At 43.2% G+C, this 21,228-nt stretch overlaps 1 protein-coding gene across 4 annotated transcripts in view; it reads left to right on the plus strand.

Annotated features, from left to right (window-relative positions):
- Nucleotides 1-1,344: 1,344 nt before the first annotated feature.
- Nucleotides 1,345-21,228, plus strand: part of LOC110531531 (A disintegrin and metalloproteinase with thrombospondin motifs 3) — a 125,475-nt gene continuing 105,591 nt past the window's right edge. For 2 of the 4 annotated variants that reach the window (XM_036988526.1, XM_036988530.1), the window contains exons 1-2: nt 1,357-1,747; nt 2,983-3,440. In XM_036988526.1, coding sequence (XP_036844421.1) covers nt 1,657-1,747; nt 2,983-3,440 — 549 coding nt within the window. In that variant the 5' untranslated portion in view covers nt 1,357-1,656. Of the gene's footprint in view, nt 1,748-2,982; nt 3,441-21,228 lie in introns of all 4 variants that reach the window. The other 2 variants (XM_036988538.1, XM_036988535.1) reach the window with 2 other exon arrangements.

A 21,228-nucleotide genomic window follows, 5' to 3' on the forward strand; every position in this document is an offset into this window, starting at 1 on the left:
ATTCACTAGTGTGGTTTGGGTTGAGTACCTCCGAGGGTCGATGTGGGCGGTCATAAAAACAGCCATCCAGGAGTCTTCGACACCGAGCCCGCAGCCTTCCATTCCACTGGTGGAAGAGACAAGTCATTTCACATTTTATACTTTAAAAAACCCTTTCAATGACTGGAGGAATTCATTGAGTCTTTTTTTTTTTTACTACAAGTGGAATGAATGTCATATACATTTAGTGGCATCTGCAGGTTTAAATAATATCCCCCCTTTTCATGATATTGTTGACTTATGAAATGTGTTATATTTATATATATATTTTTGTAAACACAATGGTCAATAGTAGTAGAGATAATGGCCTAGCTGTGTAGAGTCGACACATCCCATCACCAAGAGGTTTGGAGCAGCAATGAGGAAAGGATCTGATCAACTCAAATCTACATTTATATCATATCATCTAGCAATCAATCATTTTTTTGGTGAAATCGTTATTCGACTCTTTTCAAGAGTTAAACAGACATTTTTATTTTCTATTTACATCGGAAACGAGTGTTCAGTCTCGGCTGGGGGGATAAGTGACGGATAAACTCCTCACCACTTCCTATCAGTAGGCGGTGCTACTGTAAATATATTCAGAAGCATTTCAAGGATATTACATACAATTCTTACCCATAAATAATATTCACACGTTAACGTAGCCTACTGATGATGGAACTTAGACAGTAGCCTTTAGGTAAACGTATGAATCATTACTTTTCCATTACTTTTATAAAATCTTGCAGTAAAAACGTTTATTTGAACAGAAGACATACTCTGTTATTTTTTATTTTAAGAATAGTTCGGGTGGTTAGATCCATGCCCGCAGACAGTTACGTACTAAATGTGCATTCCAAGACTTGTTTCACAAACTAAACAATTCGCCACGACTTGTTCTCTCCCTGTGTGTCAGAGTCTCTCTCTCAGACCAGTGGACAGAATGCGTTTACCCTAAAAACCTCTGTGGCTTACAGTTTCGTGAAGTTAGAGAAGTCCGACTTCAATTTTTGTACTAACGCCTCCCCATCCGTGCGTAATGGTGCGGGACTGCGCCGCAGATGTTTGTGTGCAGGAATGCTTTTATACTTCTGAGGTTGGGGTTAGGGTTGAATTTTATACGAATGAGTATGGTTGTAGGCCAATGACTGCATATATGAAGGTGCAGGCCTACCTCTCTCTTTTTCTAAACAACCACAAGGCATCTAAACAGTTCCAGGCTCCGGCTGTGAGTTAGTTTATCTGTACCTCCCTGAACTCTCCGATTAGCCGGGCAGGCAGCTGTCGTCATCAGCAGCACCCCCGGTTTTTCCCCTTTCCTAAATGGATGGGGCTGTCCTGCTTCATGCACAGTTCAACGGAAGCCAAAAGATTGGAACAACTTGTGAATTCACCGGTCAGTTTGGTTTGCGTTTGCGGTAACGTTCAGAAGAATGCTCGACGGCGGTTTCGCTGAAGAAGTTAAAGATTGAGAAGTTGTTTTTTCTTTCTCATAAAGTGTGCGGCGTTCAGGACTGGAGCAGGAGAGGAGGGAGAGGGAACAGCGGTTTGCCTACTACAACGTTTACAATAGAAAGGAAACTTCAACTCCCGTGAGGAGTGGACTGAAGTGAAGCGGCAGCTCGTCATTCCACAATGGCTTTCGCTCTGAATTGTATATATTTATTGATGTGCTGTTCTCTCAGCTTGATATTTTTAGATCACAAACATACTGTGAAATCACATGGTAAGTTCTTATGATTGTACACTTTTTTTCCCTCAACTTTTTGGTATTCAACTGTTGATTTTGAGCAGAGGGCTATAAAACGTATGGCATACTGTATCTGAAGTTATATAACCCCCTGGGTTTGATAGAGACTGAGGTCTTATTGAAGAACGTGTCCAGAAATGCCACAAACTAGTTCAATAATTTAGTTGTACCTGAAAGGGTTTAGCCAAACTAAACTAAACCTTTAGTGATGCAACTGGCTTGCTCATAACCCATAGACTAAACTAGAGACATATTATCATGTGTCTCCACTGTTCAGAAGTTCAAATATCTTCTTAAATAAAGGTTAAAAAAAAATAAATATATATAATCTTCCATATTCATGAACCATTTGTTATTAGGCCAATTCTCCTTTAACTAGCATGCATTACTCTAATCCACACCAGAGTATAATCATTGTTTCAATTAAAGTATCCTATATTATTTTCTGTGCCTTTCACCAGGTTCCCATAAATTCCCATAAGTTCCCACACATTTCTGTGCATAAGTTCCTACTCTCTGGGAAAGAAATGTGCTATCTAGAACCTAAAACGGTTATTTGGCTGTCCCCATAAGATAACCCTTTGAAAAACCGTTCCACAGAGGATTCTACCTGGAACCCAAAATAGTTCTATATGGAACCCAAAAGAGTTCTATATGGATCCAAAAAGAGTTCTACCTGGAACCCAAAAGAGTTCTATATGGATCCAAAAAGAGTTCTACCTGGAACCCAAAAGAGTTCTATATGGATCCAAAAAGAGTTCTATATGGGATCCAAAAAGATTTCTACCTGGAACCCAAAAGAGTTCTATATGGGATCCAAAAAGAGTTCTACCTGGAACCCAAAAGAGTTCTACCTGGAACCCAAAAGAGTTCTATATGGGATCCAAAAAGAGTTCTACCTGGAACCCAAAAGAGTTCTATATGGGATCCAAAAATAGTTCTACCTGGAACCCAAAAGAGTTCTACCTGGAACCCAAAAGAGTTCTATATGGGATCCAAAAAGAGTTCTACCTGGAACCCAAAAGAGTTCTACCTGGAACCCAAAAGAGTTCTACCTGGAACCCAAAAGAGTTCTATATGGATCTGAAAGGGTTATCCTATGGGGACAGCCTAAGAGCCCTTTTGAGACCCTTTTCTTCTAAGAGTTTATATTATAACTGTCTAGTTGTCTCTGTTTCTCTGATGTTATTCTTGACTATTTGTCTCATCAGAACATCTCTCTGGAAAGTTAAGTGAATATGGTCTTATGGTGCCGTTCAGCACAGACTCCCACGGCCGCTACATCTCCCACGTGGTCTCAGTCTCAGGAGCCTGGGCCTCAGCTGCAACGGGAGAAAGTGAAAGTGAAGGTGCTGATGCAAGTGGTGGTGCTGGTGCTTCCTCATCCCCTGGTCCGGGAAAGAGGCGTGTGGCCCGTAGCGTCCCCGACACTCCCTCTATCACCTCTGGCGCAGGCCAACACCTGTTTTTCAACGTCACTGTGTTTGGGAAAGAGTTGCACCTTCGCCTCAAAGCAAACAGGAGGCTGGTGGCTCCGGGGGCATTTGTGGAATGGCAGGAGGACTTTGAGGAGAAGGCTAAGGAGCGTCTCCACGGGGACTGTGTTTTCACTGGAGACATATCCAACATGCCAGAGGCCACTGTTGCCATAAGCAACTGTGATGGACTGGTAAGTCAATAACCAAACCCACCCTCCCTGAATTCCATACAATACAATGGTGCAAATGAGTTAGTGCGCGCACACACACACACACACACACACACACACACACACACCTAGTATTGTATACTGTACTATCAGCCAGGTCTCAGATCTGGCTGATAGTACAGATCTGGGACCAGGGTGCTGTATACTGTAATCTAACTATATGAGTTGGCAAGACAGCACGAACAGATCTGGGACCAGGCTGCTGTACACTGTAATCTAACTATATGAGTTGGCAAGACAGCACGAACAGATCTGGGACCAGGCTGCTGTACACTGTAATCTAACCAAATGAGTTGGCAAGACAGCACGAACAGATCTGGGACCAGGCTGCTGTACACTGTAATCTAACTATATGAGTTGGCAAGACAGCACGAACAGATCTGGGACCAGGCTGCTGTACACTGTAATCTAACCAAATGAGTTGGCAAGACAGCACGAACAGATCTGGGACCAGGCTGCTGTACACTGCAATCTAACCATATGAGTTGGCAAGACAGCACAAACAGATCTGGGACCAGGCTGCTGTACACTGTAATCTAACCATATGAGTTGGCAAGACAGCACGAACAGATCTGGGACCAGGCTGCTGTACACTGTAATCTAACCAAATGAGTTGGCAAGACAGCACGAACAGATCTGGGACCAGGCTGCTGTACACTGTTTAAATGTAGGTATTCTCCTCACACTGTTCCTAGCCCTGGCAGTCACTATGAATGCAGGTTGAGGCTGAATAAACATCAGCGGTTGGATATCCTAACCCTGGCTGGATTCCAATAGGAATTACACATCACCTTTGCAAGCCAGCATAATGTGACATGCAGGTAGGATTGGAAAATTCTGCTACATTTCACAGGTTTTTTTCCAGAAATCCTGGTTGGAAGATTCCTGGAAATCCTTCAACTAGAATTTTTCTTGAAATTCTGGGAATTTTTGGGAAAGTATCAGAATTTTTGCAACCCCTACTTGCAGGCCTCATGTGGCCTGTAAAACCATGAGTTTTAGGCCACTGAGTGAGGGTAAAGTTAGGCCTTATTAGATATGTAATACATAAGATATGTAATACAACCGTTTTATTATAACAACAACATTCACCTAGGAAGTCACTTTGCGAAGGCCACAGGGCTGAAAATGAAGGAATTCGACAGTCATGTCTCTGTCACTAACAAATACAGTCATGGGTGGTAACTTCGACAATACACTCGAAAAGGCAAAGCACACTGGGAAATTATATTGGAGGCGTGGCTTAGTGGGGGTGTTACTCAAAATGTTCAAGCTGATACAACTCAAATCTGGACCCACGAATAGTGTTCTGTTAAACTGTCCAGACATTACTTTCTCTGTTGAGGGAATAGTTTTCTGTTAAGCTGTCCAGACATTACTTTCTCTGTTGAGGGAATAGTTTTCTGTTAAGCTGTCCAGACATTACTTTCTCTGTTGAGGGAATAGTTTTCTGTTAAGCTGTCCAGACATTACTTTCTCTGTTGAGGGAATAGTTTTCTGTTAAGCTGTCCAGACATTACTTTCTCTGTTGAGGGAATAGTTTTCTGTTAAACTGTCCAGCCATTACTTTCCCTTTTTCCAACACTTATGCTAAATGGAACTCATGTTACTGCTCTGTTACTGCTCTGTTACTGCTCTGTTACTGCTCTGCTCTGTTACGGCTATGTTACTGTTACTGCTCTGTTACTGTTACTGCTCTGTTACTGCTCTGTTACTGTTACTGCTCTGTTACTGTTACTGCTCTGTTACTGCTCTGTTACTGCTCTGTTACTGCTCTGTTACTGTTCCTGCTCTGTTACTGCTCTGTTACTGCTCTGTTACTGCTCTGTTCTGTTACTGCTCTGCTCTGTTACTGCTCTGTTACTGCTCTGTTACTGTTACTGCTCTGTTACTGCTCTGCTCGGTTACTGCTCTGTTACTGTTACTGCTCTGTTACTGCTCTGTTACTGTTACTGCTCTGTTACTACACTGTCACAAACTTTTTCACCTATAGTAGGAAAAAGTATGAAAATGTTTAAGATCGTCTTCTAAATTACTAAAATGTGTAGGGTGAAGTTGCCCCTAGGTGCTGTTCTTGGGTCAGTTTTACATTTTCCCAGGTTAAGGGCTTTTGTTTGGACGACCGACTAAATTCACATAGAACTGTGAGTTATAGATATGTCATTCTCATTGAAAGCAAGTCTAAGAAGCGTTAGATCTGTTCTATGTACGCTATTTCTATGCTTCCTGCTCATAAGTTTAGTTTTTTTCAAACATTCATTGTTGACCAGCAGGGTCAGATAATAATAATCACAGTGGTTGTAGAGGGTGCAACAGGTCAGCACCTCAGGAGTAAATGTCAGTTGGCTTTTCATAGTCGATCATTCAAAGTTAGAGACAGCAGGTGCTATAGAGAGAGAGAGTCGAAAACAGCAGGTCCGGGACAAGGTAGCACGTCGGGTGAACAGGTCAGGGTTCCATAGCAGCAGTCAGAACAGTTGAAACTGGAGCAGCAGCACGGCCAGGTGGACTGGGGACAGCAAGGAGTCATCAGGCCAGGTAGTCCTGAGGCATGGTCCCAGGGCTCAGGTCCTCTGTGACGGGAGGGAGAGAGATAATTAGAGTGAGCATACTTCATTTCACACAGGACACAGGATAATACAGGACACAACTGTCAAGACCTGGGCAGAACTTTAACAGGGTTAGATACGTTAGGAGAACCAGGTGTTATGACCACCAAACAAGTCATCTGTGATATAAAGTATTGGGTGGTAATGATAGCTGGACCAAGCTGAGGTGACGTTCCATCGCAGTCTGATATAAAGTATTGGGTGGTAATGATAGCTGGACCAAGCTGAGGTGACGTTCCATCGCAGTCTGATATAAAGTATTGGGTGGTAATGATAGCTGGACCAAGCTGAGGTGACGTTCCATCGCAGTCTGATATAAAGTATTGGGTGGTAATGATAGCTGGACCAAGCTGAGGTGACGTCCCATCGCAGTCTGATATAAAGTATTGGGTGGTAATGATAGCTGGACCAAGCTGAGGTGACGTTCCATCGCAGTCTGATATAAAGTATTGGGTGGTAATGATAGCTGGACCAAGCTGAGGTGACGTTCCATCGCAGTCTGATATAAAGTATTGGGTGGTAATGATAGCTGGACCAAGCTGAGGTGACGTTCCATCGCAGTCTGATATAAAGTATTGGGTGGTAATGATAGCTGGACCAAGCTGAGGTGACGTTCCATCGCAGTCTGATATAAAGTATTGGGTGGTAATGATAGCTGGACCAAGCTGAGGTGACGTCCCATCGCAGTCTGATATAAAGTATTGGGTGGTAATGATAGCTGGACCAAGCTGAGGTGACGTTCCATCGCAGTCTGATATAAAGTATTGGGTGGTAATGATAGCTGGACCAAGCTGAGGTGACGTTCCATCGCAGTCTGATATAAAGTATTGGGTGGTAATGATAGCTGGACCAAGCTGAGGTGACGTTCCATCGCAGTCTGATATAAAGTATTGGGTGGTAATGATAGCTGGACCAAGCTGAGGTGACGTTCCATCGCAGTCTGATATAAAGTATTGGGTGGTAATGATAGCTGGACCAAGCTGAGGTGACGTTCCATCGCAGTCTGTCACCTTCCTTGCTACTTCTGACATAAACAACATGCAAGGAATAGTGATTTAAGACAGCATTTTCACCCTTGACCTCTAATGACATGCCTATGTGGATATTATTCTGCCACTTGTCAAGTTAACACTGGGAGAAAAAAACACCTGGTTCTCCTAACCTGGCTAACCCTGTTGAACTCTGAGCCACCTGGTTCTCCTAACCTGTCTAACCATGTTGAACTCTGAACCACCTGGTTCTCCTAACCTGTCTAACCCTGTTGAACTCTGAGCCACCTGGTTCTCCTAACCTGGCTAACCCTGTTGAACTCTGAGCCACCTGGTTCTCCTAACCTGTCTAACCATGTTGAACTCTGAGCCACCTGGTTCTCCTAACCTGTCTAACCATGTTGAACTCTGAACCACCTGGTTCTCCTAACCTGTCTAACCCTGTTGAACTCTGAACCACCTGGTTCTCCTAACCTGTCTAACTCTCTTGAACTCTGAAACACCTGGTTCTCCTAACCTGGCTAACACTGTTGAACTCTGAACCACCTGGTTCTCCTAACTTGTCTAATCCTGTTGAACTCTGAACCACCTGGTTCTCCTAACCTGGCTAACACTGTTGAACTCTGGTTGCTTCTTTGTCTATGTTGTTTTATGTGTATTTGTGCGGTGTGTGTGTGTGTGTGTGTGTGTGTGTGTGTGTGTGTGTGTGTGTGTAATATACCCTACATTACCCCATTACATTGCACTTATTTCTGTCAACACCCCCCCCCCCCCCCCCAACAGACAGGGGCAGAAGAATAGAGCACCACTGTTCAGCATAAGAACAATGAGATCATTCATTAAAGAGACATTGTTTTCTCACTCTGAGGTAATTACAGACATGCTTGTGCACACACACACACACCACACCCCACACCCCCCCCACCCCACCCCACACACACACACACACACACACACCCTAGTACTGTATACTCTACTGTACTATCAGCCGGGTCCCAGATCTGTTTGTTCATTGTAAATGACAAACCAACCATATGAGGACAATGCTATTCTGTTCTGTGTACTCTTGAGTGAGGGAATCAGTCCCGTAGCCTAAAAGGTCCTGAATGTTGTTCTTTCTTACTGTAGTTTCTGGTTTAAAATGATGTTGGTGCTCTCAAACAGACTGCATTTCTCCATGGGACTGAAGAAAATAACAAATACTTTTCTGAACAATATTGATCTGGAAAAGTTGCGTTTTGCTTAATAACCAAATTCACAAACATTCTCAGACTTATAAGGGACAGTTTTGATAAATTATGAACATGTTATTGTTATTGGTTATTGTTATTGTTATTGTTATTGGTTATTTGTTATTGTTATTGGTTATTGTTATTGTTATTGGTTATTGGTTATTTGTTATTGTTATTGGTTATTGTTATTGGTTATTGTTATTGGTTATTGTTATTGGTTATTGTTATTTGTTATTGGTTATTGTTATTGGTTATTGTTATTGGTTATTGTTATTGTTATTGGTTATTGTTATTGGTTATTGTTATTTGTTATTGGTTATTGTTATTGGTTATTGTTATTTGTTATTGTTATTGTTATTGGTTATTGGTATTGGTTATTGTTATTTGTTATTGTTATTGGTTATTGTTATGGTTATTGGTTATTGTTATTGTTATTGGTTATTGTTATTGTTATTGGTTATTGTTATTGGTTATTGTTATTGGTTATTGTTATTGTTATTGTTATTGGTTATTGTTATGGTTATTGGTTATTGGTTATTGTTATTGGTTATTGTTATTGTTATTGGTTATTGTTATTGGTTATTGTTATTGTTATGGTTATTGGTTATTGGTTATTGTTATTGTTATTGTTATTGTCATTGGTTATTGGTTATTGTTATTGTTATTGTTATTGGTTATTGTTATTGGTTATTGTTATTGGTTATTGTTATTGTTATTGGGTATTGTTATTGGTTATTGTTATTGTTATTGGTTATTGTTATTGGTATTGGTTATTGTTATTGGTTATTGTTATTGGTTATTGTTATTGGTTATTGGTTATTGTTATTGGTTATTGTTATTGTTATTGGTTATTGTTATTGGTTATTGTTATTGGTTATTGTTATTGGTTATTGTTATTGGTTATTGGTTATTGTTATTGGTTATTGTTATTGTTATTGGTTATTGTTATTGGTTATTGTTATTGGTTATTGTTATTGGTTATTGTTATTGTTATTGGTTATTGGTTATTGGTTATTGTTATTGGTTATTGTTATTGTTATTTGTTATTGTTATTGTTATTGTTATGGTTATTGGTTATTGTTATTGGTTATTGTTATTGTTATTGGTTATTGTTATTGGTTATTGTTATTGGTTATTGTTATTGTTATTGGTTATTGTTATTGGTTATTGTTATTGGTTATTGGTTATTGTTATTGGTTATTGTTATTGTTATTGGTTATTGTTATTGGTTATTGTTATTGTTATTTGTTATTGTTATTGGTTATTGGTTATTGTTATTGTTATTGGTCATGGTTATTGTTATTGGTTATTGTTATTGGTTATTGTTATTGTTATTGGTTATTGTTATTGGTTATTGTTATTGGTTATTGGTTATTGTTATTGGTTATGGTTATTGTTATTGTTATTGTTATTGGTTATTGCGATTTGATTGAGATTTGATGTTTCAAACATATTGGTCACTGAGTGGACAAAACATTAGGAACGCCTGCTCTTTCCATGACATAGACTTTGACCAGGTGAATCCAGGTGAAAGCTAAGCTTATTGATGTCACTTGTTAAATTGGGACAGCAGGTAGCCTAGTGGTTAGAGCGTTTGGCCAAAAGGTTGCTAGATCGATTACCAGAGCTGACAAAAATCTGTCGTTCTGCCCCTGAACAAGGCAGTTAACCCACTGTTCCTAGACCAGTTAACCCACTGTTCCTAGACCAGTTAACCCACTGTTCCTACACCAGTTAACCCACTGTTCCTAGACCAGTTAACCCACTGTTCCTAGACCAGTTAACCCACTGTTCCTAGACCAGTTAACCCACTGTTCCTAGACCAGTTAACCCACTGTTCCTAGACCAGTTAACCCACTGTTCCTAGGCTGTGGTTCTGCCCCTGAACAAGGCAGTTAACCCACTGTTCCTAGACCAGTTAACCCACTGTTCCTAGACCAGTTAACCCACTGTTCCTAGACCAGTTAACCCACTGTTCCTAGACCAGTTAACCCACTGTTCCTAGACCAGTTAACCCACTGTTCCTAGACCAGTTAACCCACTGTTCCTAGACCAATTAACCCACTGTTCCTAGACCAGTTAACCCACTGTTCCTAGGCTGTCGTTCTGCCCCTGAACAGGCAGTTAACCCACTGTTCCTAGGCTGTCGTTCTGCCCCTGAACAAGGTAGTTAACTCACTGTTCCTAGGGTGTCGTTCTGCCCCTGAACAAGGCAGTTAACCCACTGTTCCTAGGCTGTCGTTCTGCCCCTGAACAAGGTAGTTAACCCACTGTTCCTAGGCTGTCATTCTGCCCCTGAACAAGGCAGTTAACCCACTGTTCCTAGGCTGTCGTTCTGCCCCTGAACAAGGCAGTTAACCCACTGTTCCTAGACCAGTTAACCCACTGTTCCTAGGCTGTCATTGTAAATAAGAATTTGTTCTTAACCCACTTACATAGTAAAATAAAACATCCACTTCAATCAGTGTAGATGAAGGGTAGGAAACAGGTTAAATCAGTGTAGATGAAGGGTAGGAAACAGGTTAAATCAGTGTAGATGAAGGGTAGGAAACAGGTTAAATCAGTGTAGATGAAGGGTAGGAAACAGGTTAAATCAGTGTAGATGAAGGGTAGGAAACAGGTTAAATCAGTGTAGATGAAGGGTAGGAAACAGGTTAAATAAAGATGTTTAAGTGTGTGTGCCATTCAGAGGGTGAATGGGCAAGACCAAATATTTAAGTGCCTTTGAACGGGGTATGGTTGTAGGTGCCAGGCGCACCGGTTTGAATGTGTCAAGAACTGCAACGCTGCTGGGTTTTTTACACTCAACAGTTTCCTGTGTGAATCAAGAATGATCCACCGCCCAAAGGACATCCAGCCAACTTGAAATAACTGTGGGAAGCATCGGAGTCGACATGGGCCAGAACTCTTTCGACACCTTGTAGAGTCCATGTCCAGACGAACTGAGGGTGTTCCTAATGTTTTGTACACTCAGTGTTGAGAGAAAGTTAGTTTTGATCACTCAGAGAAATGTTCTGAAAACATGTTGGCTCACTATTTAAAAAGAAGATAGAGAACCAGCTATAGGATGAAAAATACAGGAGTTTTGGCGCAGGAACAGCCGACTAACGCTAGCTAATGATACCTACAGTAACTAATGATACCTACAGTAACTAATGATACCTACAGTAGCTAATGATACCTACAGTAACGAATGATACCTACAGTAGCTAATGATACCTACAGTAGCTAATGATACCTACAGTAACTAATGATACCTACAGTAGCTAATGATACCTACAGTAACGAATGATACCTACAGTAACGAATGATACCAACAGTAGCTAATGATACCTACAGTAGCTAATGATACCTACAGTAACGAATGATACCTACAGTAACGAATGATACTTACAGTAACTAATGATACCTACAGTAACGAATGATACCTACAGTAGCTAATGATACCTACAGTAACGAATGATACCTACAGTAGCTAATGATACCTACAGTAACGAATGATACCTACAGTAACGAATGATACCTACAGTAACTAATGATACCTACAGTAACTAATGATACCTACAGTAACGAATGATACCTACAGTAGCTAATGATACCTACAGTAACGAATGATACCTACAGTAACGAATGATACCTACAGTAACGAATGATACCTACAGTAACGAATGATACCTACAGTAGCTAATGATACCTACAGTAACTAATGATACCTACAGTAACTAAAGTCAGATTTAAAATCATCCCAAAATAATGTTGTAACTGTATCGACCCCCGCTCCCCCATAATCAATGGTTATAAATAATATACATAATTTATCTGCTGCTTTCATGTGTGCATATATTTCCCGTATCAGTGGCCCCAGCGGGAATCGAACCCCCGTTACTGGCATTTCAAGCGTCATGCTCTACCTACTGAGCCACAGCGGACCACCGAGCTGAGACTGTCTGGTACAGTGTTAATACCGTGTTACAGTAGTTGGCCCTGATAGAACTATCGACTGTAGCCAATGGCTCCCATCCACAATATGTCTAGTTGATTCCATGCCCATCCATCCAGAGACTGATGAACCATCTGATCAATGCTGAACAAAAACACACACACACCCACACATACACACACCCACACATACACACACCCACACACATAAACACACCCACACATAAACACACCCACACATAAACACACCCACACACAAACACACCCATACATATACACACCCACACACAAACACACCCACACATATACACACCCACACACAAACACACCCACACATATACACACCCACACATAAACACACCCACACAAACACACCCGCACATATACACACCCACACACAAACACACCCACACATATACACACCCACACATAAACACACCCACACAAACACACCCGCACACAAACACACCCACACATATACACACCCACACATATACACACCCACACATAAACACACCCACACACAAACACACCCACACACAAACACACCCACACATATACACACCCACACATATACACACCCACACATAAACACACCCACACAAACACACCCGCACATATACACACCCACACACAAACACACCCACACATATACACACCCACACATATACACACCCACACATAAACACACCCACACATATACACACCCACACACAAACACACCCACACATATACACACCCACACATATACACACCCACACACAAACACACCCACACATATACACACCCACACACAAACACAAACACACCCACACATATACACACCCACACATAAACACACCCACATATAAACACACCCACACATAAACACACCCACACACAAACGCACCCACACACAAACACACCCACACACAAACACACCCACACACAAACACACCCACACACAAACACACCCACACAAACACACCCACACATATACACACCCACACACAAACACACCCACACATAAACACACCCACACACAAACATACACACACATATATATATATATATATATATATATATATATATATGTGTGTGTGTGTGTGTGTGTGTGTGTGTGTGTGTGTGTGTGTGTGTGTGTGTATATATGTCTGTGTGTGTGTGTGATATATATATATATATATACACACACACAGACACATATACACACACACACACAGACACATATATACACACACAGACATGTATATATATATATACACACAGACACACATACACACAGACACATGCACACATACTAGCACACACTCGCACATGCACACACACAGACAGACAGTCACATATACATACACACACACACACACACACACACACACACACAGAAACACACACACAGAGACACTAATAATAGTGCTGAATGAGCAGCCTCTTCTCTATTCTCTATAGGTTTGAACTGGTTATTTTGGCAGAGAGTTCTGGGCCAACGCTATGAAGCTGGCATAACAGCAGCCCTGTAGATGGACTACCCCTCTCATTGGTTAGTTACACACATTGCTGATGTCTGTACATTTGTAGATAAGGGCTAGGTTCCCACCACAGGCACCCCAGCAATGTCAACTATTTCATGGCATGTCGTCTTCTTCTTCTCTTCCCTGGCTCCGGCTCTCTCACAGAATGATTGAATAGTCTCTTGTGTGTCTAAAAGGCTGTGAGTTTGACATGGCAGCGGAACATGTGAAAATGGGGTATCATCTCCTTAAAGGAAGTGATCTTTTGACCACAGTCAGGAGGAGAGAACACAGTCAACATAAACGCATCAGGCACGTCTGTACACGCCTGCCAGCCGGCGCTTTTGTGAGAGAGAGAGAGAGGGGGGGTGGGGGGGGGGAGAGAGGGGGGGAGAGAGAGGGGGGGGAGAGAGAGAGGGGGAGGTGGAGAGAGAGAGAGAGAGAGGGGGGGAGAGAGAGAGAGAGAGAGAGAGGGGGAGAGAGAAAGTGCGGGAGAGAGAGGGGGAGAGAGAAAGAGGGGGAGAGAGAGAGAGAGGGGGGGGAGAGAGAGGGAGAGAGAGAGACGGGGGAGAGAAAGAGAGAGAGAGAGGGGGGAGAGAAAGAGAGAGGGGGAGAGAGAGAGAGATAGAGAGTTCAGTTTGAAGGTGTAGAGACAGACCACTGACTACAAACTACAGACCAGACTACAGACTACTGCTCCCAGGCAAATGGTTTAGTCTCAGATGTGTGGTGGGATGTGTGAAGCACAAACAAGTGTTTGGTTAAAATAAATTGGCAATAACCACACAGATTTCTTTCCTCATAGCCGTGGGGTGAGACAGGGATGCAGCTTGAGCCCCACCCTCTTCAACATATATATATCAATAAATTGGCAAGGGCACTAGAACAGTCTGCAGCACCCGGCCTCACCCTACTAGAATCTGAAGTCAAATGTCTACTGTTTGCTGATGATCTGGTGCTTCTGTCCCCAACCAAGGAGGGCCTACAGCAGCATCTATATATTCTGCACAGATTCTGTCAGACATGGGCTCCGACAGTAAATCTCAGTAAGACCAAAATAATGGTGTTCCAAAAAATGTCCAGTTGCCAGGACCACAAATACAAATTCCATCTAGAAACCGTTGCCTTAGAGCACACAAAAACGATACATACCTTGGCCTAAACATCAGCGCCACAGGTCACTTCCACAAAGCTGTGAACGAGCTGAGAGACAAGGCAAGAAGGGCCTTCTATGCCATCAAAAGGAACATAACATTTGACATACCAATTAGGATCTGGCTAAAAATACTTGAATCAGTTATAGAACCCATTGCCCTTTATGGTAGTGAGGTCTGGGGTCTGCTCACCAACCAAGACTTCACAAACTGGGACAAACACCAAATTGAGACTCTGCATGCAGAATTCTGCAAAAATATCCTCAGTGTACAAGGTAAAATACCAAATAATGCATGCAGAGCAGAATTAGGCCGATACCCGCTAATTATCAAAATCCAGAAAAGAGCCGTTAAATTCTACAACCACCTAAAAGGAAGCGATTCCCAAACCTTCCATAACAAAGCCATCACCTACAGAGAGATTAACCTGGAGAAGAGTCCCCTAAGCAAGCTGGTCCTGGGGCTCTGTTCACAAACACAAACACACCCTACAGAGCCCCAGGACAGAAACACAATTTGACCCAACAAAATCATGAGAAAACAAAAAGATAATTACTTGGCACATTGGGAAGAATTAACAAAAAAAAACTGAGCAAACTAGAATGCTATTTGGCCCTAAACAGAGAGTACACAGTGGCAGAATACCTGACCAATGTGACTGACCCAAACTTAAGGAAGGCTTTGACTATGTACAGACTCAGTGAGCATAGCCTTGCTATTGAGAAAGGCTGCCATAGGCAGACATGGCTCTCAAGAGAAGACAGGCTATGTGCTCACTGCCCACAAAATGAAGTGGAAACTGAGCTACACTTCCTAACCTCCTGCCAAATATATGACCATATTAGAGATATTTTTCCCTCAGATTACACAGACCCACAAAGAATTAAAAAACAAACCCAATAAACTCCCATATCTACTGGGTGAAATACCACTGTGCCATCACAGCAGCAAGATGTGTGACCTGTCACCACAAGAAAAGGGCAACCAGTGAAGAACGAACACCATTGTAAATACAACCCATATTTATGTTTATTTATTTTCCCTTTTGTACATTAACATTTGTAATGTCCTTATTCTTTTAGACTTTTGTGAGTGTAACGTTTACTGTTAATTTGTATTGTTTATTTCACTTTTGTTTATTATCTAGTTCACTTGCTTTGGCAATGTAAGAATATGTTTCCCCCATGCCAATAAAGCCCTTCGAATCGAAATTGAATTAAAGCCATAGAGGAGATAATGACTGATGAAAGGAGAGAGAGACAGAGAGCGGAGAGAGAACCCCTTGAATTGAATTGAGAGTGAGATAGGCAGGCAGGCAGGCAGGCAGAGACAGACAGACAGACAGACAGACAGACAGACAGACAGACAGACAGACAGACAGACAGACAGACAGACAGACACAGAGAGTGAGATAGAGATATGAGAGAGCGAAAGAGAACGAGAGAGGGAGCCTGTTTAGGTGCAGCAACATCAGATGTCGGTCATTCCATCTCCCTTACACTACGGCTGTATGTATGTAACACAGATCTCTGTGACATAATGGCTGTATGTTTGAGTAATGTTAAAGTCTTTGGTGCCTTCCCTTCACAGTGCTGTTGCTCATAACACAACATAAATGATTCAAAATGTTAAACGTACGCACAGCCAATACTAGACACCAGAATGACTGTTAGTGGTTGACTGACATTGATTCTGCCTGCACTGACCTGTCTCATATCTCGCAAAGCATCCTGGGATACTCCGAGTCGATATTCACGTAATAAATTGGAAATACCCTTGACCACGCCCACAAATTGGGGACAAACACACATTCTTTCCCATTGACCCCCCGAGTGTAAAAAGAGACAACATTGTCATTGATTTTGAGTTATACAGAAAATAACAAAACATGCCGAAAAAGCTGCTGTGTTGTTTAATGTAAACAGGTCAAAAATCCCGACCGACGGCTCACAGTGCTCCCACTTAGGGACATAGAACCTGCTAGAAGAGCCCTGTGGCTTCAGGCTATTTGGAGTCCAAGTAGGCTACACGTAGATAGAGTTCAGGCTATTTAGAGTCCAAGTAGACTACACGTAGATAGAGTTCAGGCTATTTGGAGTCCAAGTAGGCTACACGTAGATAGAGTTCAGGCTATTTGGAGTCCAAGTAGGCTACACATTGATAGAGTTCAGGCTATTTGGAATCCAAGTAGGCTACACGTAGATAGAGTTCAGGCTATTTGGAGTCCAAGTAGGCTACACGTGGATAGAGTTCAGGCTATTTGGAATCCAAGTAGGCTACACGTAGATATAGTTCAGGCTATTTGGAGTCCAAGTAGGCTAAACGTAGATATAGTAAACAATGAATCACAGGTAAGACAATTAACCTGTTTAGTATAGTCCATTTGTAACTCACTACTTGTAAGCTGTAAAGTCAGTTTATTTAAGTTGTTGGTCTTGGCTAGCTTAATGTTTTGGTCTGTAGCTAGCTAGCCCCTTCATGAAAAGGGGCATGAGGGAAGCCCTACAATATTACGTTTTTCTAAGTAGTGAGAAAGCAGACAATGTTAAGAATGAATCATTAGACATGTTGTACTTTTCTTAAATGTCGTTTTGTAATTGACTAAAACAAGTCAACGTTTTTTTGCTGTGTGCCAATGGGGTAACCTAGGTAACCACAGGTTGATTTCCCCACAGGTGGGCGGGGCCTTGGAGTTCCTTCTTTAAAGTGGAACTGACAGCGTTTTAGCAACATGAAATCTTATTCAAATCGGTTCATATAAACACCCAGGAAAAATATAACACCTTTAAAAAACATTTTTTTTTTTACATTTTCTGACGAGAATTTAGATATGATCATTTACACGTTTTTCATAAGTTAATATGGGAATGTCGCATAGGAAGGCATTTGTGAAAATTCTATAGCAATGTAGAGTGGGAAAGTGGCCATCCTGCTTGGACAGCTAATAGACACGGCAGTAAATAAACTGAATAAAACCATCTGTCTTGTCCAGGACCGGAGTCCACACAGACCGGTGTGCTATAGCCAATCAGAGCTACGGAAGGCCTATATGCAAATATGCCATTTGCCACACGGGTCTGCCATCATTCACTATGAACTGGACTGTGTGTTTCCAGGCAGTAGGGTCTGTCATCATTCACTTTGAACTAGACTGTGTGTTTACAGGCAGTAGGGTCTGCCACCATTCACTTTGAACTGGACTGTGTGTTTACAGGCAGTAGGGTCTGTCATCATTCACTATGAACTGGACTGTGTTTTTACAGGCAGTAGGGTCTGTCATCATTCACTTTGAACTGGACTGTGTGTTTACAGGCAGTAGGGTCTGTCGTCATTCACTATGAACTGGACTGTGTTTTTACAGGCAGTAGGGTCTGTCATCATTCACTATGAACTGGACTGTGTGTTTACAGGCAGTAGGGCCTGGCATCATTCACTTTGAACTGGACTGTGTGTTTACAGGCAGTAGGGTCTGTCATCATTCACTATGAACTGGACTGTGTGTTTACAGGCAGTAGGGCCTGTCATCATTCACTTTGAACTGGACTGTGTGTTTACAGGCAGTAGGTCCTGCCACCATTCACTTTGAACTGGACTGTGTGTTTACAGGCACTTTGAACTGGACTGTGTGTTTACAGGCAGTAGGGCCTGTCATCATTCACTTTGAACTGGACTGTGTGTTTACAGGCAGTAGGGTCTGTCATCATTCACTTTGAACTGGACTGTGTGTTTACAGGCAGTAGGGCCTGTCATCATTCACTTTGAAATGGACTGTGTGTTTACAGGCACTATGAACTGGACTGTGTGTTTACAGGATAGTAGGGTCTGTCATCATTCACTATGAACTGGACTGTGTGTTTACAGGCAGTAGGGCCCTGGATCTAACTGTCATGTGAATGTTGATAGTGTAGCTGAGAAGCTGTTACACAGGGCCCTGGATCTAACTGTCATGTGAATGTTGATAGTGTAGCTGAGAAGCTGTTACACAGGGCCCTGGATCTAACTATCATGTGAATGTTGATAGTGTAGCTGAGAAGCTGTTACACAGGGCCCTGGATCTAACTGTCATGTGAATGTTGATAGTGTAGCTGAGAAGCTGTTACACAGGGCCCTGGATCCAACTGTCATGTGAATGTTGATAGTGTAGCTGAGAAGCTGTTACACAGGGCCCTGGATCTAACTGTCATGTGAATGTTGATAGTGTAGCTGAGAAGCTGTTACACAGGGCCCTGGATTTAACTCTCATGTGAATGTCGATAGTGTAGCTGAGAAGCTGTTACACAGGACCCTGGATCTAACTGTCATGTGAATGTTGATAGTGTAGCTGAGAAGCTGTTACACAGGGCCCTGGATCTAACTGTCATGTGAATGTTGATAGTGTAGCTGAGAAGCTGTTATACAGGGCCCTGGATCTAACTGTCATGTGCTGGAGGTCTGGGATCAGAGGGCTGAACAGGGAAAGGGGGATATCTAGTCAGTGGTACAACTGAAAGCATTCAACTGAAATGTGTCTTCCACATTTAACCCAACCCCTCTGAATCAGAGAGGTGCGTCTTCCACATTTAACCCAACCCCTCTGAATCAGAGAGGTGTGTCTTCCACATTTAACCCAACCCCTCTGAATCAGAGAGGTGTGTCTTCCACATTTAACCCAACCCCTCTGAATCAGAGAGGTGTGTCTTCCACATTTAACCTAACCCCTCTGAATCAGAGAGGTGCGGGGGAATGCCTTAATCGACATCCACGGCACCCAGGGAACAGTGGGTTAGGGGCAGGGGCAGGAGGACAGATTTTTACCTTGTCAGCTCAGGGATTCGATCCAGAAATGTTTCGGTTACTGGCCCAACGCTCTAACCACTAGGCTACCTGCCACCCCAACAGAGGGCTGAGCAGAGAGCTGAGCAGAGGGCTGAGCAGAGGAGGGATGAACAGAGGAGGGATGAACAGAGGAGGGCTGAACAGAGGAGGGCTGAGCAGAGGAGGGATGAACAGAGGAGGGCTGAACAGAGCAGGGCTGAACAGAGCAGGGATGAACAGAGGAGGGATGAACAGAGGAGGGATGAACAGAGGAGGGATGAACAGAGGGATGAACAGAGGAGGGCTGAACAGAGGAGGGATGAACAGAGGAGGGATGAACAGAGGAGGGATGAACAGAGGAGGGCTGAACCGAGGAGGGCTGAACAGAGGAGGGCTGAACAGAGGAGGACTGAACAGAGGAGGGATGAACAGAGGAGGGCTGAACAGAGGAGGGATGAACAGAGGGCTGAACAATCTTGCCCCTCTGGGTACATGGCAGGGTACCAAGATAACGTAACTGTTACTGGGTGATGTCATGCCCTCTTTGAGAGAGGACAGACTTCATGTCGGGTGTGTGGGGGGTGAAAGAGGAGGGAGAGGACTGACTATAGGGTGTTGGGAGATGTTCCTTCTGAGAGAGGAGAGAGGACGGACTTCATGTCGGGTGTGGGGGGTGAAAGAGGAGGGAGAGGACTGACTATGGGAAGTTGGGAGCTGTTCCCCCTTTGAGAGAGAGGACGGACTTCATGTCGGGTGTGGGTGGTGAAAGAGGAGAGAGGACTGACAGGGTGTTGGGAGATGTTCCTTCTGAGAGAGGAGAGAGGACGGACTTCATGTCGGGTGTGGGGGGTGAAAGAGGAGGGAGAGGACTGACTATGGGAAGTTGGGAGCTGTTCCCCCTTTGAGAGAGAGGACAGACTTCATGTCGGGTGTGGGGGGTGAAAGAGGAGAGAGGACTGACAGGGTGTTGGGAGATGTTCCCTCTGAGAGAGGAGAGAGGACTGACTATGGGAAGTTGGGAGCTGTTCCCCCTCTGAGAGAGGAGAGAGGACTGACTATAGGGTGTTGGGAGATGTTCCCCCTCTGAGAGAGGAGAGAGGACTGACTATGGGAAGTTGGGAGCTTTTCCCCCTCTGAGAGAGGAGAGAGGACTGACTATGGGAAGTTGGGAGCTGTTCCCCCTCTGAGAGAGGAGAGAGGACTGACTATGGGAAGTTGGGAGCTGTTCCCCCTCTGAGAGAGGAGAGAGGACTGACTATGGGAAGTTGGGAGCTGTTCCCCCTCTGAGAGAGGAGAGAGGACTGACTATGGGAAGTTGGGAGCTGTTCCCCCTCTGAGAGAGGAGAGAGGACTGACTATGGGAAGTTGGGAGATGTTCCCCCTCTGAGAGAGGAGAGAGGACTGACTATAGGGTGTTGGGAGATGTTCCCCCTCTGAGAGAGGAGAGAGGACTGACTATGGGAAGTTGGGAGATGTTCCCCCTCTGAGAGAGGAGAGAGGACTGACTATGGGAAGTTGGGAGATGTTCCCCCTCTGAGAGAG

This window comes from Oncorhynchus mykiss, chromosome 1 (genome assembly GCF_013265735.2).
Source record: "Oncorhynchus mykiss isolate Arlee chromosome 1, USDA_OmykA_1.1, whole genome shotgun sequence".
In the NCBI taxonomy this organism is placed as follows: Eukaryota; Metazoa; Chordata; class Actinopteri; order Salmoniformes; family Salmonidae; genus Oncorhynchus; species Oncorhynchus mykiss.